The following is a 20,497-nucleotide window of genomic DNA, read 5'->3' on the forward strand; positions in this document are numbered from 1 at the left end:
GACATTTTCTGAGACATTATAAAAACTAATAAGCTCCCCTTGCTCATTCTCATTTTGATAACAGGTGACTGGAAATCCCAGCAAGTCACTCCTGAGATTTTAAAACATATTGCAATAATTGTGTGCTAATAGTGAGACCCGTTAGACTGCGCTGCAGACTCCCAAAGGAAGCCACATCACACTGCAGAGGTAAAACTAGACTAAATAAAACAATACGAGTCATATATCAGGCGATGTTACTTCACTAGCTCTAGGATGTGTGAAAGCCTGGGTGGTGGACGGAGAGATATCTGAAGTAGAAAATTAGAGAAGAACAAAGCGAATCTGATTTTTTTTTTCCTACTTATGTTTATTCATGAGCTTCACTTAACTTGATATCCTAGGAGTTACCGAGCCATCGTTAAATCATTCCGCAGCTGTACTTGTTATGCATCCTCCTCCAACTATAACAAACCTTTCTGGAAACTTTCATATTTAATGAGAGTGCTGGTTACCTCCGTCGTGCAGCTGCAAGGCCTGGTCCTAGGGATAGGAAGGGGGAAGCAGGAAAAAGACGCTGGATCCTGAGACAAAGCTTTCTGGAGGAGCTGGGGTCTCCCCAGCTCTCATGCCAGCAGCCGCTGCCGACTGAACTCTTCCCCTCTTCCCTCCAGCGGGGCAGGTACCTTGTTTTCTGGAAAATTACCAGTTTTGCCAAGGGTGGCGTGAGCTTCCAGCCTAAGAATAACCACTGAACAAGTCAACTTTGAACTGCGCTGGCTCTCCTCACTGGAAGCCATGGCCCTTTAACCTAACCCTTAGTCCAAAATGCCCCAAATCTGCAACACAAACAAAGCAGAGAGAGCAGGAGGACGATGCCATGCCTGACACACAAACTGGCTTCACACACGTGTCCCCAGAAGAGGGCACAATCCTTATGCTACAGAAGAGGCAACAAATCTCTAAGCCTTCCCCCTCCCTGTGGCTGCAAAGACAAGCTAACTTAGTGTAGCTTGGTCAGGGTCAAAAATGCCTTTTTGAAGGTGAAATCAAGTCAAAATCCAAGGGAGAACATGAAGTGCCTCACATACATGCACTTCAGGGAGAAGACTAGCACAAGAAAACAACACAAAAAAATATCTTTCGCTATAGATCTCTCTCTCTTATAAATTCACCAATCATGCTACAGAGAGGTACGACCTCCTAACTCTGGTTTTTTTCAGCCCATTTGAGATGTAAACAAGCTTTCACCTGCAGACTACTGAAGAGATACCAGATGTCAATGGACTGATTAGATGTTAACAGATGCTAATATACAGATGTTAATTGGAGTCTCCATCACTAAGCTGTTTCCTGCCACCCTCCTCCTATTAAATTCTTGCATACAAGATAAGAGACAGAGGTCTCCTTTGGCAGTGCAGACCCTGCAGTCCTGCTGGATCCCTTGACTCATACGGCCATGGATTTACTCCTGCGCAAGCCCAAGGGCAATCTGCACTGCGGCCTTCCACGTCCAGGCTGCCATGTCCAACGTACAGTGCCAAGGCAAGGGTGTCCTCCCTGGCTCTCAAGGAGGTGGGACAGGCTGATGGTTGTCCAGTTCTGGGCTCCCCAGCTTAAGGCAGACAAGGACCTACTGGAGAGAGTCCAGCGGAGGGCTACGAAGATGATCAAGGAACTCTCTGATAAGGAAAGGCTGAGGGCCCTGCATGTGTTTAGCCTGGAGAAGACTGAGAGGGGATCTCATCTATGCTCATCAATATCTAAAGGGCAGGTGTCAAGAGGACAGGGCCAGACTCTTCTCTGTGGCGCCCAGTAACAGGGGGTTTGGACTAGATGATCTCCAAAGGTCCCTTCCAACCCTGACCGTTCGGTGATTCTGTGATGGGTTCCTCCTCCGGAATCCACACCAGCTGCCAGGTGGGACTGCAGACTGGCAGGGAAGCGAACAAGATCACATCCTCACATCCATTTACAGAGAGCCGCCAGGTTTGGCCAAACAGACCTGGTACCTGCAGCCCTCACTGCTTCCTAGTCTGCCGGGTCCTTTCCGCTTCCCTCTGGCAAACCTTGGGCTAGCAACCTGCAGGATCGACATCCACCAAATTTGCAGAAGGAGCAGCAAGCCCAGCAATGAAGCACTGGAGTCCCAGGCTTTGTTTTGAACGGCACGAAAGGAAGGCGAGTCTAGTCACACCAGCCTGAGCTTGAGATAAAGCAGCAGGAAAAACGGCAGCATAAAGCAACGCACTCGTGAGAGAAAGTCTGGGGCTATGTCGCACCTTCCTGTAGGTATGTCTGCCTCATCAGGCTTCTATTCTTGGAAATAAAAGGGGACGCTACAGAGCATTAGTTGGACTTTAAAACTGTAACTTGTCAGCTCTGAGAGACAGAACCTTCTTGCACACCGCCTGCCCCTGTGCAATTTTCATCACTCTTCAATTGCCGCTGGCCCAGAAGCTACTGAATGAGTTTTAACTGCCACGTTTCCCAAGGGACGAGATCTTGACGTGCACAGATCGGGATCTATTTGCTGATTTCCACCGAACCACCTGATTTGCACAAACTGAGGGGTGAACACTGCAGTCCACTAGCTACAGTTCATTAGTTGCTAGCACTTATCATATTCTTTAAAAAAATAAAAATCTAGTACATTAACTTTATTGTCATGATGGCTGGGGGGTGGGGGGTGGAGGAGAAAAAAGCCCAAACCACCCCCAAACACAAACAAAGAACCCTACCAAGCAAAAAGTGGAATATTTGGCTCAAAGCATCTTCTGTTTTCTTCTTCTGGAAAAATCTAACCCATTCTATCACCACTATTTCTAAAAATAACTTTCTTGATAAATAATCAAAGGAATATGTCCTTAATCTTATACAGCTGCAGCAAATACACAACAGCCTGGACTACGTTACTCTGGATTCAAAGCAAAATTCAAAGCAAATCTCTTCTAGCCTCATTTTCCTGAAGAGTAATTTGATATAACTGCCCTCAAAACAACTTCTTTGCATTCAAAAGCAGTCACACCAATAGAAGCGCAGGCTTTGTGTGAAAAAATAAAGAAATGACTGTTCGAAGAGCTCTCCATCACGCATGTCCTAGGAGGAGGCAAGGCCCTGACCCTGCAAGGTGCACTATCCAATTAGTCCTCCACATACCACGGAGCCCCACTGAAAACAACGTGATCTAACAACTAGAAGCTGAACTTCGACAAACCCAAACGAGAAACACAAGGTGTGAGCCTTTCTCTACAAAAGCATTTTCATTCTAACAGCTTACTGTTAGAAGTTGTCTCACAGCCTAAGAATCCAGGCTGTGATGGACTCTCTTGTATGAAACCTTTAAAATCAAGACTGGGAACCTTTCTAAAAGATACTGTCTAGGTCAGGAACGAGTTATGTCCTGCATCAAGCAGGAAATCACAATGACCGTCATGATCCTTTGACGTAAAACCAACCAAACAAAAAACCCAAACAACGTATGAAAGTGATGCAAGGGTTCTCTGGCTAGATTCAGGAACCGGTTTCAGAGCACTTAACAGTAACGAATAAACCACCTTACCTTGTTTACGTCCAAGTATTCTAACTTTGGCAATTCTGCTGTCTCTTGTTCCTCACTACTTCCTTCATCAATGTCACTGTCTTCATCCTGTGTGGAGTCTCTCTTCTGCTCCACAGACGAAGGTTTGGTGCCCTTTTTGTCGGGTTCCATCTCCCCTGGGTTCCCACCCACGCTGGGCTTCTTTTGCTCTGTGCCGTCTTCACTGGGGAAAGTTTCCCCTGCCACGCTACAAGAAGGACTGTCGATGCCACTGTCTCTGTTGGGAATTTTACCATTACCGTTCAGTTCCGCACTTGAGTCTTTATTGCCAAGCTCTCCAGAGGGCTCTTTGCTCACAGTCACAGCCGTACAGTCTTCATGGCTTTTGTTATCGCCTATGCTTAGCTCTTTAATTTTCATTATGTCTGTGTTCGATAGGTCTGCACTGCACGGTGCAGCTGGCTCGTTTTCATTCGGTTCACTTTTTTCATTTGTGGAAGAGCTGCTGGAAGCCCCCATGTCACAGTCACACGAGCTTGGTTGTTTGGGTGAGTCCAGGCCAGGCTCCATCTTAAGAGCTAAATTTAGCTGATTTCTTTGAAGAATGTGTACAGGTTGCCTGCGGGTGGAGAGAAAGCACCGCAGTCATTCATATTAACACTCAGAGGTTTCAAAGTGCCCCAAAAGAGAAAGGGCCTGATTGTTATTCGATTCAAGTTGTTATTTCCTGCGCCCCTTTACAACCCTGGGAGGCAAGTGCGTGCGCACCGTTGTAATAATATTCACCCAACAATTTCACAAGAAACCACACCACCCCTAGCCGTAAGTTTTACTGAAATGGCACCACTAGTGTCCCAGGCCTTTCACACTCCCCACGTTGCCTTGAAGAACAGTCTGGTTTCAAGGTTTAGGGAGGGAGGGAGGAATCATCTTTTACAAGAAGCGTTTGGCTGTGGGTTCGTTTAAACAGGAACTCACGTTCTTCAACAGAACAAAGCCTTTGGGACAAGGTATCTTCTGCCAGGGAGAGGATGTTTTTGAAGCACAAGAAGGCACAACTTTTTTCTTTTCAAAAGACACCCTACCAGGCTCACCCAGGCGATAATACACTCCAAGGCACGGCACAGTGTCTCTGTCTCCGGAAAAATCACTTAGTTCCATCGGGCACATTTGGTCTTTAGAGAGACTTTTCATGTGTTTGTAAAATGAGACGGTTTTACAGCACAAAACGTATATTTCACCCTATTTAATGTCTCTTATACACGAAGTTTCAGAGGAAATGCTGTTCTCCACAACGTTGTTTCACAGCACATTGCAATTTAACTCTCCCCTTCCGCCAAGAGGCAAGCTAACAGGATGTCTGACGTTTATTGAATCTTAGACAGAAAACTCAATTATTTTATATCACAATAATCAAGTTCCTATAATGCAAAAACCAATCCCAACATCACGTCAACTTACTGAAAGCAGACTCTGGGCTACTTGTTTCTGGGAGAACACTTACCAAATGCAGCAGGTCTTAAGCTCCTTAAGAACAACCGTATGTTACAAACTAAAAGTTGCTGAAATACATGCTTTTATAAAAAAAACAAAACAAAAAAAACCCCAACTGCATAGTCAAGTCAAGTTCTGCACTTCCAGTAGGAAACATCCTGAGAGGAGTTTCTACATGATAATTACAATTGGGTTTTATCATTCTAAGTTAAAAATGCAGAAAAGGGAGGTTAGAGCAGATCTCGCAGTCATATTTACCTAATACTTTCAAATTTCTCAATGAGCGTGTTGACTCCTGCTGATATCGGTATTTCTTCCTCTCCAGGTGCCAAGCTCCTCGACGACTTGGGATCAGCTGGCAAAGGCCGAGAAGGTGCAGGAGGAATTCTTTCCTGCCCAGGTTTGAGATGGACAGGCTTAGGAGGTACTAATAAAAGAGAGGGGAAAAAACAGGAGGATAAATCTCCATCTTCTTAATCCTAAATTGGGAACAAAATCCAAGTGCTCAATGCAGAATGAGGAGTATCCATTCCTTCACCATCCCTTGTAAACTGCAGAAGTGCAGTCCCAATGAATTTCTTACACCAAAGCAAGCTGCCGTACGCTAAAAAAATACGACAGGCTTCTATTTTGTATTTCTACAGCCCTATCAGACGTGTTAACGAACGGAGCGGCTCGCAGAACTTCACCGCTTCCTTGTTACCAAACAGGATGCACAGCTCACACTTCGTTTTTGCAAACGTGCTCACCATCTCAGTCGTGCTAACGAGTTTCCCCTCCCATGGCTTTTCAAAACTCATGCACTCTGTTGAACCTCTTATACTGGGGGCGGAGGGGGACGACACCAAAACAAAACCAACCCAAAACTACCGAAAACCAATGCCGCCATGGATTTCAGTGCCTTGTGTTTGCTTGGGCAAAACCGCCACAGGCAGAACACAATAGCTTTTCTTCCTTTCATTCTCCCTCCCCCATCTCTTCCGTGGTGTAGTCTTCATAAATTTCCTTCCTCTTTTGGTTCTACATTGAGTTGTATACGATATAAATAAAACACATGTAAGAACGTATCTCTTCTGCTTAAGGATTCACTAGGAGGCGAACGTACAAAGTGTAATACAGTATTTTTTTTTTTAAAAAAAGTAATGTAATTTAAATATAATGTTAATTATGAAAAATTTATTCAGACCTTATATTGATTGCAGAGCAAACGGTTTTGGACATACGCAAGCAGTAACCCATGACAACAGGTTCACGTGCTGTTATGGTTTCACACAGTGAAAGCAACCTCACCGAGGCAGACCCGACACTGTAAGGCAGGAAAACCCACTGCGCGATTACTCCCAACGCGCACGCGGTGCTCGGGGCAGCGCTGCCAAGTATCCCCACTGGTCTACATTATCCAAAGAGTTAACATATTAAATGAGGAAACTCTGAATACGTGTTTTGTTAAACAACACTTTCAAGAACAATCTATTTCAAGCACTTCCAATTTTTAAATGGTCCATATGGCACATCAGCATAATGTGATTAACACCGTAATGGAGCTTTAATTAGCAACTGTTCCGGACGTAATTTCAGGGTTACTTTCTTTAGGAGGCTAAACAGAGGCGTACGCACCCAAAAAGCCAAGCCCTTTTGTCCCTGCCCTGCGGAAGGCTCTGCATCTGTTCCAAGCTCCACATCAGCCCAGGTGGCCTCCCTGCTCCAGCGGCTGGGGAGCTGCTGTGGACAGGCGTTGTCTCAGGTCAGTGACGAAGGACTGTGAAAGACTTCTTGACCTCTGAGTATAGCTCAGATCTTAAACTACCTACATTACTGAGCTTATTTCACCAGAGAATAAAACCAAGTCTTCTAAGGATATGAGCTTTAGTGAGATGCTTCCTACAAAAGGACGGATTCTCCCAGTCTCCAAAACCATCCGTCTTAAAATAAAGAGGTTATGGTTCGATCTTGAAAACACCACCACAAAACCTGTCTCACACAGGAGTAACAGGCAAGCAGGAAAAGAAAACCATCTTGCATGCAAACGGGATGGTGGAGCTCTATGTTTTGTTCATCAGGTCTTCGCTCGCACACTGTGATCAGTGAGTACCGAGCCACATTCCTCCTTTAGAAACAAAACTAAACAACCTAAAAAAAGGAGCCACGGAGCCACCCGGCCATCTAGCCAGAAAAGCCAAGCTCTAGGCTCTTTACCAAAGGCGCATAAGGCAGCAGGCAGACAGAGCAGAACCTACCCCACCGCTGTCTGAGCCTTCCTAGTTTCAGACTGGTCCACAATGGTTACACGTTCACTGCCCAAGCCCCGACACTAAGAGCAACGGCTGTCACTGCTGTCCACGTGAACATTTTACATCTTTACCTGAATCACCTGAGACAACACACTCTGCTCTGGACAAAAAGGAAGGAGGAAAACACTTTCGTTAGCTCTGAATGTTTATTTACTAAAAGAATTTTAAGAAAAGGCGACAGCAGCCTGGAGAAAAAGCCACTGATCTTATCAAGCACTACTTAAGAAACAAAATTCAAACCACACAAGAAGTCTACTCCAGAGCCGACACAAAAAGCCCACATCCAGAATTTACAAGGAAGCGGTGTTACATATCATAAACTCAGAACCATTTTGGACTTCTACAAAAGAGCGAATGAAAGATCTGCACGCTAAACCCAAGCAGCACTAGATGAGCTCATCTGTACGTGCGCCACCATCGTCAGCACTAAATGAACAGTCAGCCCCAGGAAAAAAGAAGGTGCTGCTTTTCAGCAGGGATCCAGGACGCAAAGTGGGAGCCCAAGCAGAACTCCTGCCCACGCTCTGGAGCCACCTTCCACACAGGAACCAACGCTACTATTTTCTTCCTGCAGGTCCTGCAGATGCTGGGAGGGCTGGAGCCCCTCTGCTGGGAGGACAGGCTGAGAGAGCTGGGGGGGTTCAGCCTGGAGAAGAGAAGGCTCCGCGGAGACCTTGGAGCCCCTTCCAGTCCCTAAAGGGGCTCCAGGAAAGCTGGGGAGGGACTCTGGAGCAGGGAGGGGAGCCATAGGATTTTAAGGGTTTTAAACTGGAAGAGGGGAGATTTAGATGAGATATCGGGAAGAAATTCTTGGCTGTGAGGTGGTGAGCCCCTGGCCCAGGTTGCCCAGAGAAGCTGTGGCTGACCCATCCCTGGAGGGGTTCAAGGCCAGGTTGGACGGGGCTTGGAGCAACCTGGGCTGGTGGGAGGTGTCCCTGCCCAGGGCAGGGGAATTGGAACTGGGTGGGCTTTAAGGTCCCTTCCAGCCCAAACCATTCTATGATTCTGTGATTCCATCCCAGGCACAAAGCAGCATGTCCTTGGATGCAGCTTCCAGTGCCCGTCATGCGCGCAGACGAGTAAACCAGCAGAGGAAAGAAAGCAAGCCAGCTGCATGGAAGAGATTAGTATTATGGAGCATGTTTCAGGTGGTGCCTGAAGGCTGAAGCCGTGCACTGGAATGGTATTTCCCCAGTCCTCCGTCTCCTGAAGATTTTACACAGCAGCCCACAGCTATTTGGAGGAGGCAGAAACCAAGACACGAATTCTTTGTTGCAGAAGAAACAAGTGAAATAATGAGAAGCAGCAGGACAGGACTAGAAAAGAGAAAGGCAAGGTTAAATATGCGGGAGAAGGTACTGTCCAGGCTTGACCCCGGGTCTGTCAAACAGCACGGAATAAGGACCGTTGCCTCCCTGCAAAACAAGTGGCTCAGCCTCTGCATTACGTCAGCCCCCACGCGTGAACCTCCCTCTCACAAGTGCCTCCTCTACGGTAATGCAAACGGTCGACACATTTATTAGCAGCTCGATGGAGGCATTCCCGTCAGTCATCCCAGCGGCGGTGGGTCTGTTGTGACTCACTGGGAAAGCCAGGAAGACCTAATCAAGAGAATCTCAAGTGGTGTGAGTCGCGCTTGAGGATTTACTGACTTCAGTTAAGGTCCCTTGACAAGAAGGGACCAAATAAATACGCGTCATGAAGCAGATTATGAAGGGTTATGCCCTGGGAAGTAAATAAATGACCCAACAGCACAGCCGCGGGTGAGGGTGGAGAGATGCTCCTAGAGTCTCAAGTGGTGATGCCAGTGCATCCCATCCAACAAATCAATGCCTTAATGAGGCATCCGTGGAGCTTTAGGGACAAAGCCCTGGGAGGAAAGGTTCTTGCATAAAAATACCAACAAAAAACTGAGGAAAACTTTATGTCTGCTGCAAGGAGACGCACCACACTGTCACAACTACTTTTTTTTGGACATGGCCACGAAGAGGAAGCAAGGATGGTTTATAGGAAAAATGTCAACTTCAATACAGTCCATTTAATAAAAACAACCTTTTTTTTTATTATTATTATTTTGATGATTTAATTTTCCTGGAGAGGCATGAAGTGTTTTCCTTTCTTTACTGGGTATCCAAACCATATAGTAACAGAACATTAATGGAAAAAAAAACATTTCAAATTACAAAGTCAATAAAAGGGAAGAGAAAAAAAAATTGTACCATCTTCCCTTCCTTGCGAAGTATGGTACATACTGTTCTCTACTGTCATATGCAAGCTAATTGCAGATACTTTTTAAAAGTACTTTTATTATAAAGTGAAGTGAAATAATAAAATTATTACTTAAAATTTATGACAAAGAAGTGTCTTTCAGGAAGATGACTGACACATCCATGACCAAGACTTGTAATGGCGATTCGTAGCTTTGGCTAACGTGGCTCAGTCTGAGACAACACGAGGTGGTCTCATTCTCGAGTATCGGGCACTACACAACGCTCCCGTGGGAATTTTCACTGGGACTCCTGTTTCTTCTGGAACTACTTTTACAGTAACATCAAGAAGCCCAACAAACAGAGTTCGGTCAAAAAAAAGTATTAGCGAGAGTAACTAGTCAAGAAACCATTTTACCTTTGGGTGTTTATTTCACCTCATGAACAAATTTCCCTCCTTTTCAGAGCAATAGCAAGCCAGTAAGATACGCCGACTTCTTTGGTTCAAGGTTATGGCTGTAACCTTGGTTATGGGAGAGGGAGCTTGGATGCGTGTGAGCAGTAGAAAGAAGAAGTAGTACCCATCCCAGTGATGGAAATAGATCACACTAATCCACTTGGGTAACTTTTAAGCATGATATGATGGATCAAGCTAAGGAGGCTCCCTCCAACTTTTCTGAAATACTTACCCATAAAAACCACGCCGTGTCCTCTGTAATTGGAAATCAGGGCAGTCAGTACAACACGAAAGGATCCACACCAGCTGAGTTCATTCTGTTCCTTACTGAACAGACACTTCCGGTATTCCTTTTCATTGGCAGTAGTCATGGAATACTAACAACAGTAACTAGTAACATTCATGGAACACCCACTAGTTAAACCTGGACGCTCGAGACCTCAAGGTGAAAGCTCCATAAATACACCGACCTCAGGAGGCGTTTCAAGCATTTAAGGTCTACTTCCAGAATCAGAAAATACAATACTTTCTTTGTAGTTGTTTAAGGCTGAATGCATATAAGAAAACTGCTTTCCTACAGGCATTTGAATCGGGAGGGGGTGGTGGTGCAGAGGTGCGGTTTGTCCAACACACCCTCATGGCGACCAAAACATCTTTTCTTTGTTTCTCACATGACAGTGAGTGCCTATCACATGGACATGCTTCTTGAAAAAAATTTTGGTTTATGAACTTGGTATCTTCTTCAGGCTTACCCGCCTTTGTTCCAAACGCCTCCCAAACTACATGTTTTCCGCATCCGCAACCACCTTAACGCAAGCACCCATTAAATACAATATTTGACCACTTCTACAAAGCAGGGGGTGGTGGCAGTGGAGGCACTTGACAAATCGACAATACAAAGAGAGACCACCTGTCATTTCACTGATGGAGAAACATGAAAACGATTTATCCTCTTTCCAAGAAATTTACTGCAGCCTTTTTTTTTTAGCATTCAGAAGTTTTAGGGCAGAAAAGCCTGGGGAGACCAGAAGACCTGCCTGGAGACCAGCTGGAACATGCTTCTTCCTGCCGTCTCTTCCACTGTCCTTTGGGATTGCCACCTACTTGACTACGAGTCTGGCAGGTCTGTGGAATTGCCACAGCCCACGTTACACTTGCATGTGGCTGGTTCAGCTTCTATTTCTCAGTTTTTAAATACATTCATTCCATTTAGGCATTTCCTGTTGCTACGCGTAGTTCTTACAATAAATGGAAAACAGATCTGGTTTAAACAATAAGCTATTCTTACCTAAATACTTTTAAAAAAAAATATTAATAAAGAATGAAAACAACATTGCTAAATTAAACTTACACTTCACAGCTGCAGGAGGTATAACAGCAGTACAGGAAACATACATTGACAAGTGAAGTAATCTGTTATTCCTGCATCAACTTCTCCTTGAAGGCTTCCCTAAGAGGTTCTCTAACGTTGGAAAAAATGAACATGATAAAACCCTACCAGATGTACTTGAACCTTAGAACACAGAAGTAACTATTTCGCTGTGACCTAAAATTAAAACGATTAATTTAAAAAGATTACGCTTCATGCGCGATAGCGGCTCGTACAATTGCTAGAAGGACAAAGCCACTTGCCTTGGGGTTTCTGCAGAGGATGCATTTTGGCCAGCGGAGTTTTGGTTTTGGGCTTCCTTCCAGTTTGATGGATACATTGTGCTGGGCTGACGTGCTGCAGTTCCCCGCATGCTTCCAACGCCGGATTTGAGTCAATGTGACATTTGATTTGAAAAGGAGAACAAGGGCAACCTGAGGGAGAGGGGGGGAAAAAGTCAATATTTATTTAATCCTGAAGAAAACTTGTGTTACTTCTAGAAGCATATTGCTCACTCAAATTCCTGAGGAAAGGGAGGGTGGTAGCAGAGGGGTGAGCCGTCCGCTCACAAGTTATTACCATCAATATACCCAGCCTTAACGAGCATGTCCAACTAGCTGACTGGTAAGACAGACGGAATTTCAGTAATCCTATCTTTAATTACTTACTTTTTCACTACGGACACCCAAACAAAGCGAGTAAAAATAAAAGACAAAAAAACCATTCCAACGGGATTTCTCCAAAAAGAAATACAAGCGCATCATCACATTATCTGGTAAAATACACCTAAGTTGTGGTGAATTAGAAATGTGTCCTGCACGGGGGGAATGGAATGGTACAAGCGCCATTCCTTCAGGAGACTTAATCACTCAAGCTGCATTTTACAGCTATTTATTATTCCTCCTTACATAAAATATTAACATTCCCTCGAAAGGCTCCAGTCTAGAAGATGCCATTAAGATATGATCCAGTGGGAAAAGAGAGAAAGAAGCGATTAATATGTTTGTTTGTCTTTTAATTTAACATTTCTCTGGGCACTGTGGAAATAAACCCATATATCCACTTTCCCATAGCGGATTTGGGGTTTTTTGGACTTGCGGCAAGCCTACATGAAATCCTCATGCCAGCTTTACTGGTGTGTCATAAGAAGGCAAAAAAAAAAAGAGTTTAAAAAGGACTGTGGTTTAAAATTGTTGCATATGAACACATGAATACATATGCTTCCGGCAGTACCGAGAAGGGGAAAACGTATCAAATGTAGAAATTGGAACGCTGACGCATTAAAAAAAAGGGCAAAGAAAACATGACAGACATTCTTTCCATATTCCCATTTTAAAGAGGGCTAGTTGAAACTACCAGCGTTTTGCTGGAGCGAGAGGCGACCTGCATCATGTAGAAAGTATTCATCTAAACGTGAAAAAAATCAGCCTTCACCTTCCTCAGACGTGTTCAAGAACACGACATCAGCTTCACAAAGGCAACCTACTCTTGGCCGGATTTATGTTACGATCAAAAAACTGAGATGACAAGCACCTCCATCCGCATCCACGAAATTATCCTGGGTTTATACTGATGGTATTAAATCATGGTCTGACCTTTTGAATAAAGACTTTGAAATCTGAGCTGTACAGACTGCCTGGGAAGATTAGCTGCGAGCTGGCCTCAAAATGCGGAGACTTTCACGGTGACACCGATTATTTTTTTTAAATAAGCATAAAATATTGAAAGTCAATTTCGCTGACAAAAATTGATTCAGATGGCACGAGTCTATTTACTGATCTCTGTCACCCAAATATACAACCCCTGAATTGCTCGGTCTGGCTGCTGGTTGTTGCTGATGAAACTTCATTAGCATTTCTGCCACAAAACCTGCTTTTCAGCAGATTTGAGACCAGCTATTAAAACATCCTTCCAGCTGAAACCAGGAATTTATAAGTATTAGGTTTTATTCAAATATAATTTCACTTATCAGGAAAACGCGGTGAAAGTAGAGTGGATTATTAGAGCGGATTAACAGATCATTGCGAACACACCACGGCAGAAAGAGCTCACGCGGACGCCTCAGCCCCGGGTACCACCAGCCCCCTGTGACGGCAGCGGCAGTGCTGCAACGGGACGGCGTTTTAGGGAAAGGACCGAGACTTCGTCCTTATTAACAGCAGCTCGGCACAGGAAGAAATTAAAACAGCACACAAGGGAAAAGCTCTAATTCAAGAAAATCAAAAGGGCATCCTACGGAAGAGAGAGCTCACTGCTTCAGCAGGTACCCTCCAGCGCCCGTGACCGGAAGGCAATGCAGCAGTACTGTATTTCCCTAAAAATTACTTTAGCGATCCGATTCTCGGTGGACAAATCTCTGTACCTACAACAGCTCTAGAAGAGATCAGCAGACACCTCCAACCACGCTATGTCGTTTGATCGCAGAAGCACGGCACCGGCCTCCTCTCTGGCAGGTGCTGAAGCCCCCAGGAGATGCTGGACGTGGGCACGGCCCCCGCAGCGGCTGAGGGAGCCGCAGCTCCTCCTGTCCTCGGGTACTGCGTCCCTGGCGCGTCCTCAGCTGGGCATCCCAAGCCAAGCCCAGCTCCCTCTGCGCTGACTTGGGATAAGGTACCGGTTGCCCTCAGCATTCCCTGTTCCTCCTCAACCACTGCCCCAAAAAGGGACTGTCTTGTTGATACCATTTTGTAAAGTTTCAAAAGGAACAAAAACCCAATTCCTTTTGCTTTCCTCTGAGATTTATCGTTGTGAAAGCAGGTCCAACCACCTTCCTTTCTTACTGGTAACAGTAAGAGCCAGTGGTTACTTGCCTGCCTTCAAGTGCACAGCACCACCAGACACCTCTTATGTCTAGGCTAAGAGCTATTCCAACCCACTTACGTTACTGAAAAGCAGCGTGCTTTGATGCTAATTTTAAAAATCCACAAACAAGTTTTTCTCTTCTGCTGCATAATCCTGTCAAACAATCCAGGCGCAAGATCCTCCACTAGTAATTACTCAACAGACGTGTCCATCTTGCCCGAAACAAGCCCTGAACTTGGCTCTGAATGCTCTAGGGCTTGTGCTCAGAGGCACCGGCAGAGTCAATACTCAGTGAAGCATTCTGCTACTTCCCATTAAACAAGACCTGATAATAACCCAAACAAAAAATAATCCATAGTCCTCTAAAAATACAATATTTTATATCATCTTGTATCTAGATAACCTTTAAAGGTCCCTTCCAACCTAAAAGAGTCTATGATTCTATGATTGCACATACCGGTTAGTGCTGGGAATTTATCGCCGTTCACCTACTGCCGGCACTTAAGCCATGAATTTATTGACAGGACATCCAAGGAGCAAGTGGGCACAAAGCAGAAAATAAAACTGGTAAGTAGCTGGAAAGAAGAGGAACTGGGAGGGACACAAATGCCGTGCTGGCCCTAAATCAAGACAAATATGCATGGATGAAACCACAGAAGTGATTTTCATTCTTATTTGATTTAATTTAAGCCAAGATGTTTCTCTCTGTTCATCTCTGATGTGGCCCCTAAGGGCTGCTTTTTGCACACAAGACAAAAATCTACTTTCCTTACATACTTTTTCAAGTGCTCGAAAATGATGTGTGGAAACAAGATTCACTGGATTATTTCACATGGAGTTCTCTGAAAGTAAAACCCACTGTCTGCCGAGCACGCTCCAGGACACTCCTGGGCACGGAAAACGAGAGGGACACCGTAAATAAGATCCAGGCGTAGCCCAGGTAGCCACCTCCAAGATGTCCGTGGTTCTGCCCAGACGCTCCCAGAGGTGGGAGCGGGTGACGGTACCCACCAAACCTGCAGGACCAGCACAGAAACCGCCTCCTCTCTGCTCTCCGGTCCAGCGTTAGACTGTGCAAACCCTCCCCAGACCGGCTTAGCCGTGGAAACACTTGGGAGGTGTACCGCTATGTGCAAATTGACCAAGAAAAATGGTTATTTGTGTCCAAACCTTATAAAAGGCTACTACTAATAAAGAGTTATTGCCAGAGAGCCTGGCTGATGCTGACTTCACGTCTGACCCCTGATTACCTGCAACAGCCCCGGGCAGAAAGGTGCAGCCTGTCTGGATGTGGAAGGTGCCAGCGCTTCCCCGGCACACGACAGGCAGAGCTCTGCCAACCCCTGCGCGTGCTCCACACGGAGAGGACTCCGCCGCCCGAAAGCCCTGCGCGTGCTCCACACGGAGAGGACTCCGCCGCCCGACCCAGCTTGGCCCCGCGCAGCCCTCGTGTCTCCAACGTACGTAAGCTCAAGGACTTCACGGCTCGTTTGTAATTCTGCTCACGTGAACAACGCTGTTTACAATTTCTCTGTTCGAAACCAATCCAAGCGGAAAAGGACCAAAGGTGATGCTTTCCAGAGATAATTTTTTGCATTAATAAAATAATACGAACTCAAGGCTCCTACTAAGGTAAAACACGAAACTTCTGAAAATGCCTAGGATTTTCATATATATACACAATTTATATTTTCACTAAAATGGAAAAATAACTTCAGTCCTTCTGAGAGGATTCAACACCACCAGGAAACCCTTCATGGCACAGAAAAATTTCTCAAGCATCTCCCCTTTTCCTCACTGAGCTGTTTGCAGACAGAAGAAAGTATTTTTTTTTTAAATTCTCTTAGATGCTGTCACAAACTTGAAGGTTGTGCTATATATTTCTATTAGACCAAGACAAAATATAAGGATTTTGGGTGCTCCACTGAGTGCAGCAGTTAAAGTGACCAGACGAAACCAAGTGGCTGAACTTGAGTTCTTGGGCTTTTCCCCCAGTGCACAAGACAGATTCGGATCTTGCGCTTGGCACCTAGTCCCCAGGCAGCGGCCTTCAAAAATAATTCCAGTTTAAAATAAAATGCATCTTGGAGATTGTGACTGATAGCAGCAAGAACCAGAAATGTTGCGCTCTGCCATGCCCAAACCTGGGACACCCAGGAGAGGGGAAGCTCTCCCCAGGTGTGATGGTTTGAGAAACCCACGACAATTTATTGTTGTTCAGACAATTTTTCTCTCACCCAATGAGCCCTCCCCACCCGGAAAGGACAACTGGGGAAAAACAAGGGAACATGAGTGTTGAAATATAAATAGATTTAATAGGATAAGATTAAATAATTAACATTAATAATGCTGAAGAGCCAGTATTGATCCTGATGCCAGTATAAAATACGCACGGACTGTTCCCAGCCCGTTCCATCAGCAGGAGCCGTGCACTCCCCGCGGGGACAGCCAGTGTGGGACCCCGCGAGCGCTGGGGCTGCGGGAGGAAGGGAAGGGCTCGGGGCTCTGTCACCGGGGCAAGGAGTGCTCAGGGTGGCAGCCGTCAAGGGAGAGAAAAAATCCTCAGCAAACTTTCCGATTTATATCGAATGTGCCATTCATTCCTGGTATGAAATAACTCTGTTGGCAGCTTGGGTCAAGTGCCCGGGTCTCGCTGCTCCTCATCCCTGGCAAGGCTTGAAAACACTGAGACCTTGAATCCCACATGCCACAGCTGGCTATAAAGTAAACATTTTCACAAATTCAGACACTAGAGTCTTCTAAAAGTCCCGTTTTCCCAAGCATTAGGAATTCGTCTTGTGCCATTCAAACCAGCACACCAGGGCTCCCAGCTGCCCCGCAGGCAGCACGACCCCGGCCACAGGGGCCCTGCTCCTCCTCCTCAGGGAAACCTTCCCTGCCACCTCGAGGGAAGAGACAACAGCCTTAGTGACCAGTGGAAGGGCTTTCCTGCTCCCGCCACGACTGCTATCACCCACTGCCCTTGCCCACAAGTTAACCTCCGGGAGCTTCCCGATTTTTTTGCCGATTTAGGCTCTCTGCAACATCAGTGAAGTCAACAGCTACAAAAGGCAATTCGGCGTAATGTGACCCATCAGGTACAACTCTAAGCACAGGAAGGCATTACAATTCTCTGCTCCTTCTTCAAGTGTCTGAAAGGGAAAATATTCCAGACGGAAACTGGCTGTTGCGTCCAGAAATGCATCCAGCAGTGGTGTCCGTTTCTAACGCTGTTTCGTAACATGCATCATGCACATCAAATGGACACGCAACCATCACCAGCCTGATTAAAAACCTGTCTGCAGGAAAATACACAGAGATAAATGAACTAGAATCGATATAATAGTAAAAGACATTTTTGAAGCTAACTGGAGTCTGGACAACTAAGCATGTGCCCAGAACTGACCAGCTTGAAAAATAACGACGACAAAACCCTCAGCTGTTAGCACGTAGAGTTATTTTGAAAGCTACTTCTTGCCTAGATATCTTAATAGACGTGTTAACAGGAACTTCGCTCTTCCCAAGGTTTGGCTACAGACTGAGCGGGCGCTGACAGGTTTCATTATGCCCAGTTGAAGCATCCCTGTTATTTCCAACTGAAACATCCACTTTGGGCATTCCCTAACGCTGTCACTGATAGCGAAGTTCTCTCTCTCTTCATCCCTCCCTCCTTAGCAAAAGCCTTTCAAGGAGGAGAGGCTGCTCTTAAGGCAGAAACTTACTGCCAGAAAGCAGAAGGCTTCAAGGGCAGAGCTAATGTATGTATCTGAATAAAAAACCCACCCTGCTAAGAGGAACTCTGACACCGATTAAAAGGTGCTGCGTTCGTCTTCCTTGTGTCAGCAGGAATGCGGCAAGTGGTGTAATACTGTGTCCTTCGTGCGCAGGCTGTGTTACAGACACCGCTGGGTAAAGGATTCTTTCAGGGCGCTACAGCACTCGCTACACTTGTGGGAAAATCCAGCGTTGACAGCCTTACCCGCCGCGCACTGCGATGGCATTTACCTCATGGCGGCAGCTCCGGTAATGGCACAACGTTATCCTGCTTGTTCCAGTCGGCCACGACGCACCCAACACCATCCTCAGAGTGGTCGAGGACCGCCGGCTCCGGAGCCGGTGTTCTTCCTCACCTCTCCAACTTTACCCTGCTCTAGACCAGCTCCTAACGCCCTCCTGAGAGCAGGGGGAAGCAAAGCCTTTCCCCCCCTGCCACCGGGCATACCCTTCTTTTACCTCTCACGTTGCTTCATTAACACCAGCATTTTCCTCAAACCCACTTAAAAACTCACCTCTTCCTCCTGCCCGTGCACCCTGAGGCCCTCTGACGGGGGTGGTAAAGCAGCTGGAGCCGTACGCACGGCCTTCTGTCAGACCCACCTCAATGACACTGACAATGGTTCTTTCACGTGACACCTATTTTTCTGGTATTCCAAAACATCAGCTTCAGTAAAACGAGTGACAGCAAAGTTACCACCATAACCTTTCAGAAACAGACACAATCCAGAAAACGTTCTGTTTGAAAGCGAGCGAGAATCTGGCAATTCTCTATCAAAAGAAGTACATCAGTCACTTACTTGTGTTCGAGCAGAGACCCCCGCATTTTTCCGTATTTGCTCCAGCTATAAGACAACCAAAAATAAGGGAGATCAGCTCCTGCTGCAGCTCTCACCCCACGGCTTAAACTGCCATGCCGAGAGGAACCGGCCTCCCCCCTCCCGCTTCCCACCACCAGCGCGGTTAGGTGACTCAAAGAGCACGGACGTGGCAAACACCCGCGGAGGAGCTTTCCTAAGCACAACTCACAGGAAGAGCTGGCAGAAAAATGCTCCTTGGTTTTAAGTTTCATACATGTCCGAAATGTAAGGCATAGGAAGCGGGTGGCTTGGGAGCCGGAATCTTTCTGAAGTAGGAAAGAAGAGAAAGCTACATCTCTTTAAAAAGCTTTGGGCTTAGATACAGTTCAATATTAATGCAAGAACGGCCGGTGACAGCAGCGACATGCCACGGAAACCAAGAAAATCCCTGTTCTCGGCACTGAAACTCTCAGGCTGCTCCACGGCTCCTCTGGGAAATGAAGTGCCAGAGTGCAACCACACATAGTCTTCCCCAAACGGTTGGATCGGGGTGTCTAGAGAGCCCTCCGAAGGTAAAGGCACAAAGCTCTGCTAGGAAGCAGCCCACAGAAGTGATAGTAAATGCAATTCAGCAGGAGCTGGTTAAGAGACTTCCATCAGAAGTCCTGAAAATTTTCAACGCTCTTTCTCCCCCCTCCTCCTGCTCTCCCAGCAGAATCCTACCATGGGAAACGATAAAGGAACGGACAAAATGTAAAATTTTCAAATTAAATGCTTCCTTTCGGGGCAAGCGCCGTCCCCGGGGAGCCACAGAAGGGCTGCTGGTTTGCATCCTTACAAGAAAAACACGGAGCCTGCGAACCTCGCCAAGCCGCTCGGTCTGAGAAGGGCTACGAGAAATCCGGTATGTTCAGTGTAACGCTCAACAACACAGAAATACACCCCGGAAAAAAAGAGAGGACTTTTCACGGAGAGAACTAAATAGCTAAAATAAACAAATTTGTGCGTGTAAAGCACAAGAAGGACCAGCAGCTTCCCGAGGCCTGTAGTGCTAGGATTTGGGATTTGGGGATTTGGTGTACTTTTATCCTGTTCTGACTACTTTTAAATGCCTTATGTGAGGACACTTCCTTTAACACACATTTCCATAGCATCCCAAGGGTCACTACTGAACATCGCTGTCATAGGATTTTCCATAAACTTGCAATAAGATTTCCCACCTTTAACCTCATCAGATTCTTTTAAAGCAAGTTCCTGCGCACGAATCCAAACAATTTGAGACCACGCTTACGCCGGCGCTCGCATACACCTTATGCCTCTCGTGATCTGAATCACAACGGACATATTCTTGAGAAATCACTCTTCAGCTCCGACTTTTTCTGTCCTTCTTGAAGCCTGTCTCGAAGGTCTGTGGCTTTGCCGAGCGTCGCTCCCAGCAGTGAGCTCCCCACGTGCGCTGGAGAGCCGCAGTGAGAGGCAGCGACACGGCTTCCATTGAAATTAAGGATATTATCTGACCCCCGACTATTTCACAACTGTCTTCAGAAGGGGCTGAGATTTCACTGTTGATTTTATAATTCTTTCTGTTTTTACATGCTTATTTCGGTGCAGTCTCCGTATCTCTCGTTACAATCTTGTTGGTATCGCCCCATCCAGAACAGCATGGCATCCCTGTGCAATGCCACTCAAACCGTCCTCCGCCTCTGGGACTTTTCACACTTGATCACGCCGCCAGGGATTACTCCACAACTGCTTTAAAGAAATCATTACAGAATTTTCATGA

At 46.1% G+C, this 20,497-nt stretch overlaps 1 protein-coding gene across 5 annotated transcripts in view; it reads right to left on the reverse strand.

Moving 5' to 3' along the window:
* The window catches only part of FGD3 (FYVE, RhoGEF and PH domain containing 3), a 120,058-nt gene that overhangs the window by 47,796 nt on the left and 51,765 nt on the right, over positions 1–20,497 (reverse strand). For 2 of the 5 annotated variants that reach the window (XM_054216125.1, XM_054216124.1), the window contains exons 2-5: positions 18,715–18,759; positions 11,602–11,772; positions 5,273–5,441; positions 3,542–4,139 (exon numbers count right to left, since the gene is read on the reverse strand). In XM_054216125.1, coding sequence (XP_054072100.1) covers positions 3,542–4,139; positions 5,273–5,441; positions 11,602–11,772; positions 18,715–18,759 — 983 coding nt within the window. Of the gene's footprint in view, positions 1–3,541; positions 4,140–5,272; positions 5,442–5,763; positions 6,162–11,601; positions 11,773–18,714; positions 18,760–20,497 lie in introns of those variants that run through there. The other 3 variants (XM_054216127.1, XM_054216128.1, XM_054216129.1) reach the window with 2 other exon arrangements.

This window comes from Rissa tridactyla, chromosome 10 (assembly GCF_028500815.1).
Source record: "Rissa tridactyla isolate bRisTri1 chromosome 10, bRisTri1.patW.cur.20221130, whole genome shotgun sequence".
NCBI lineage: Eukaryota > Metazoa > Chordata > Aves > Charadriiformes > Laridae > Rissa > Rissa tridactyla.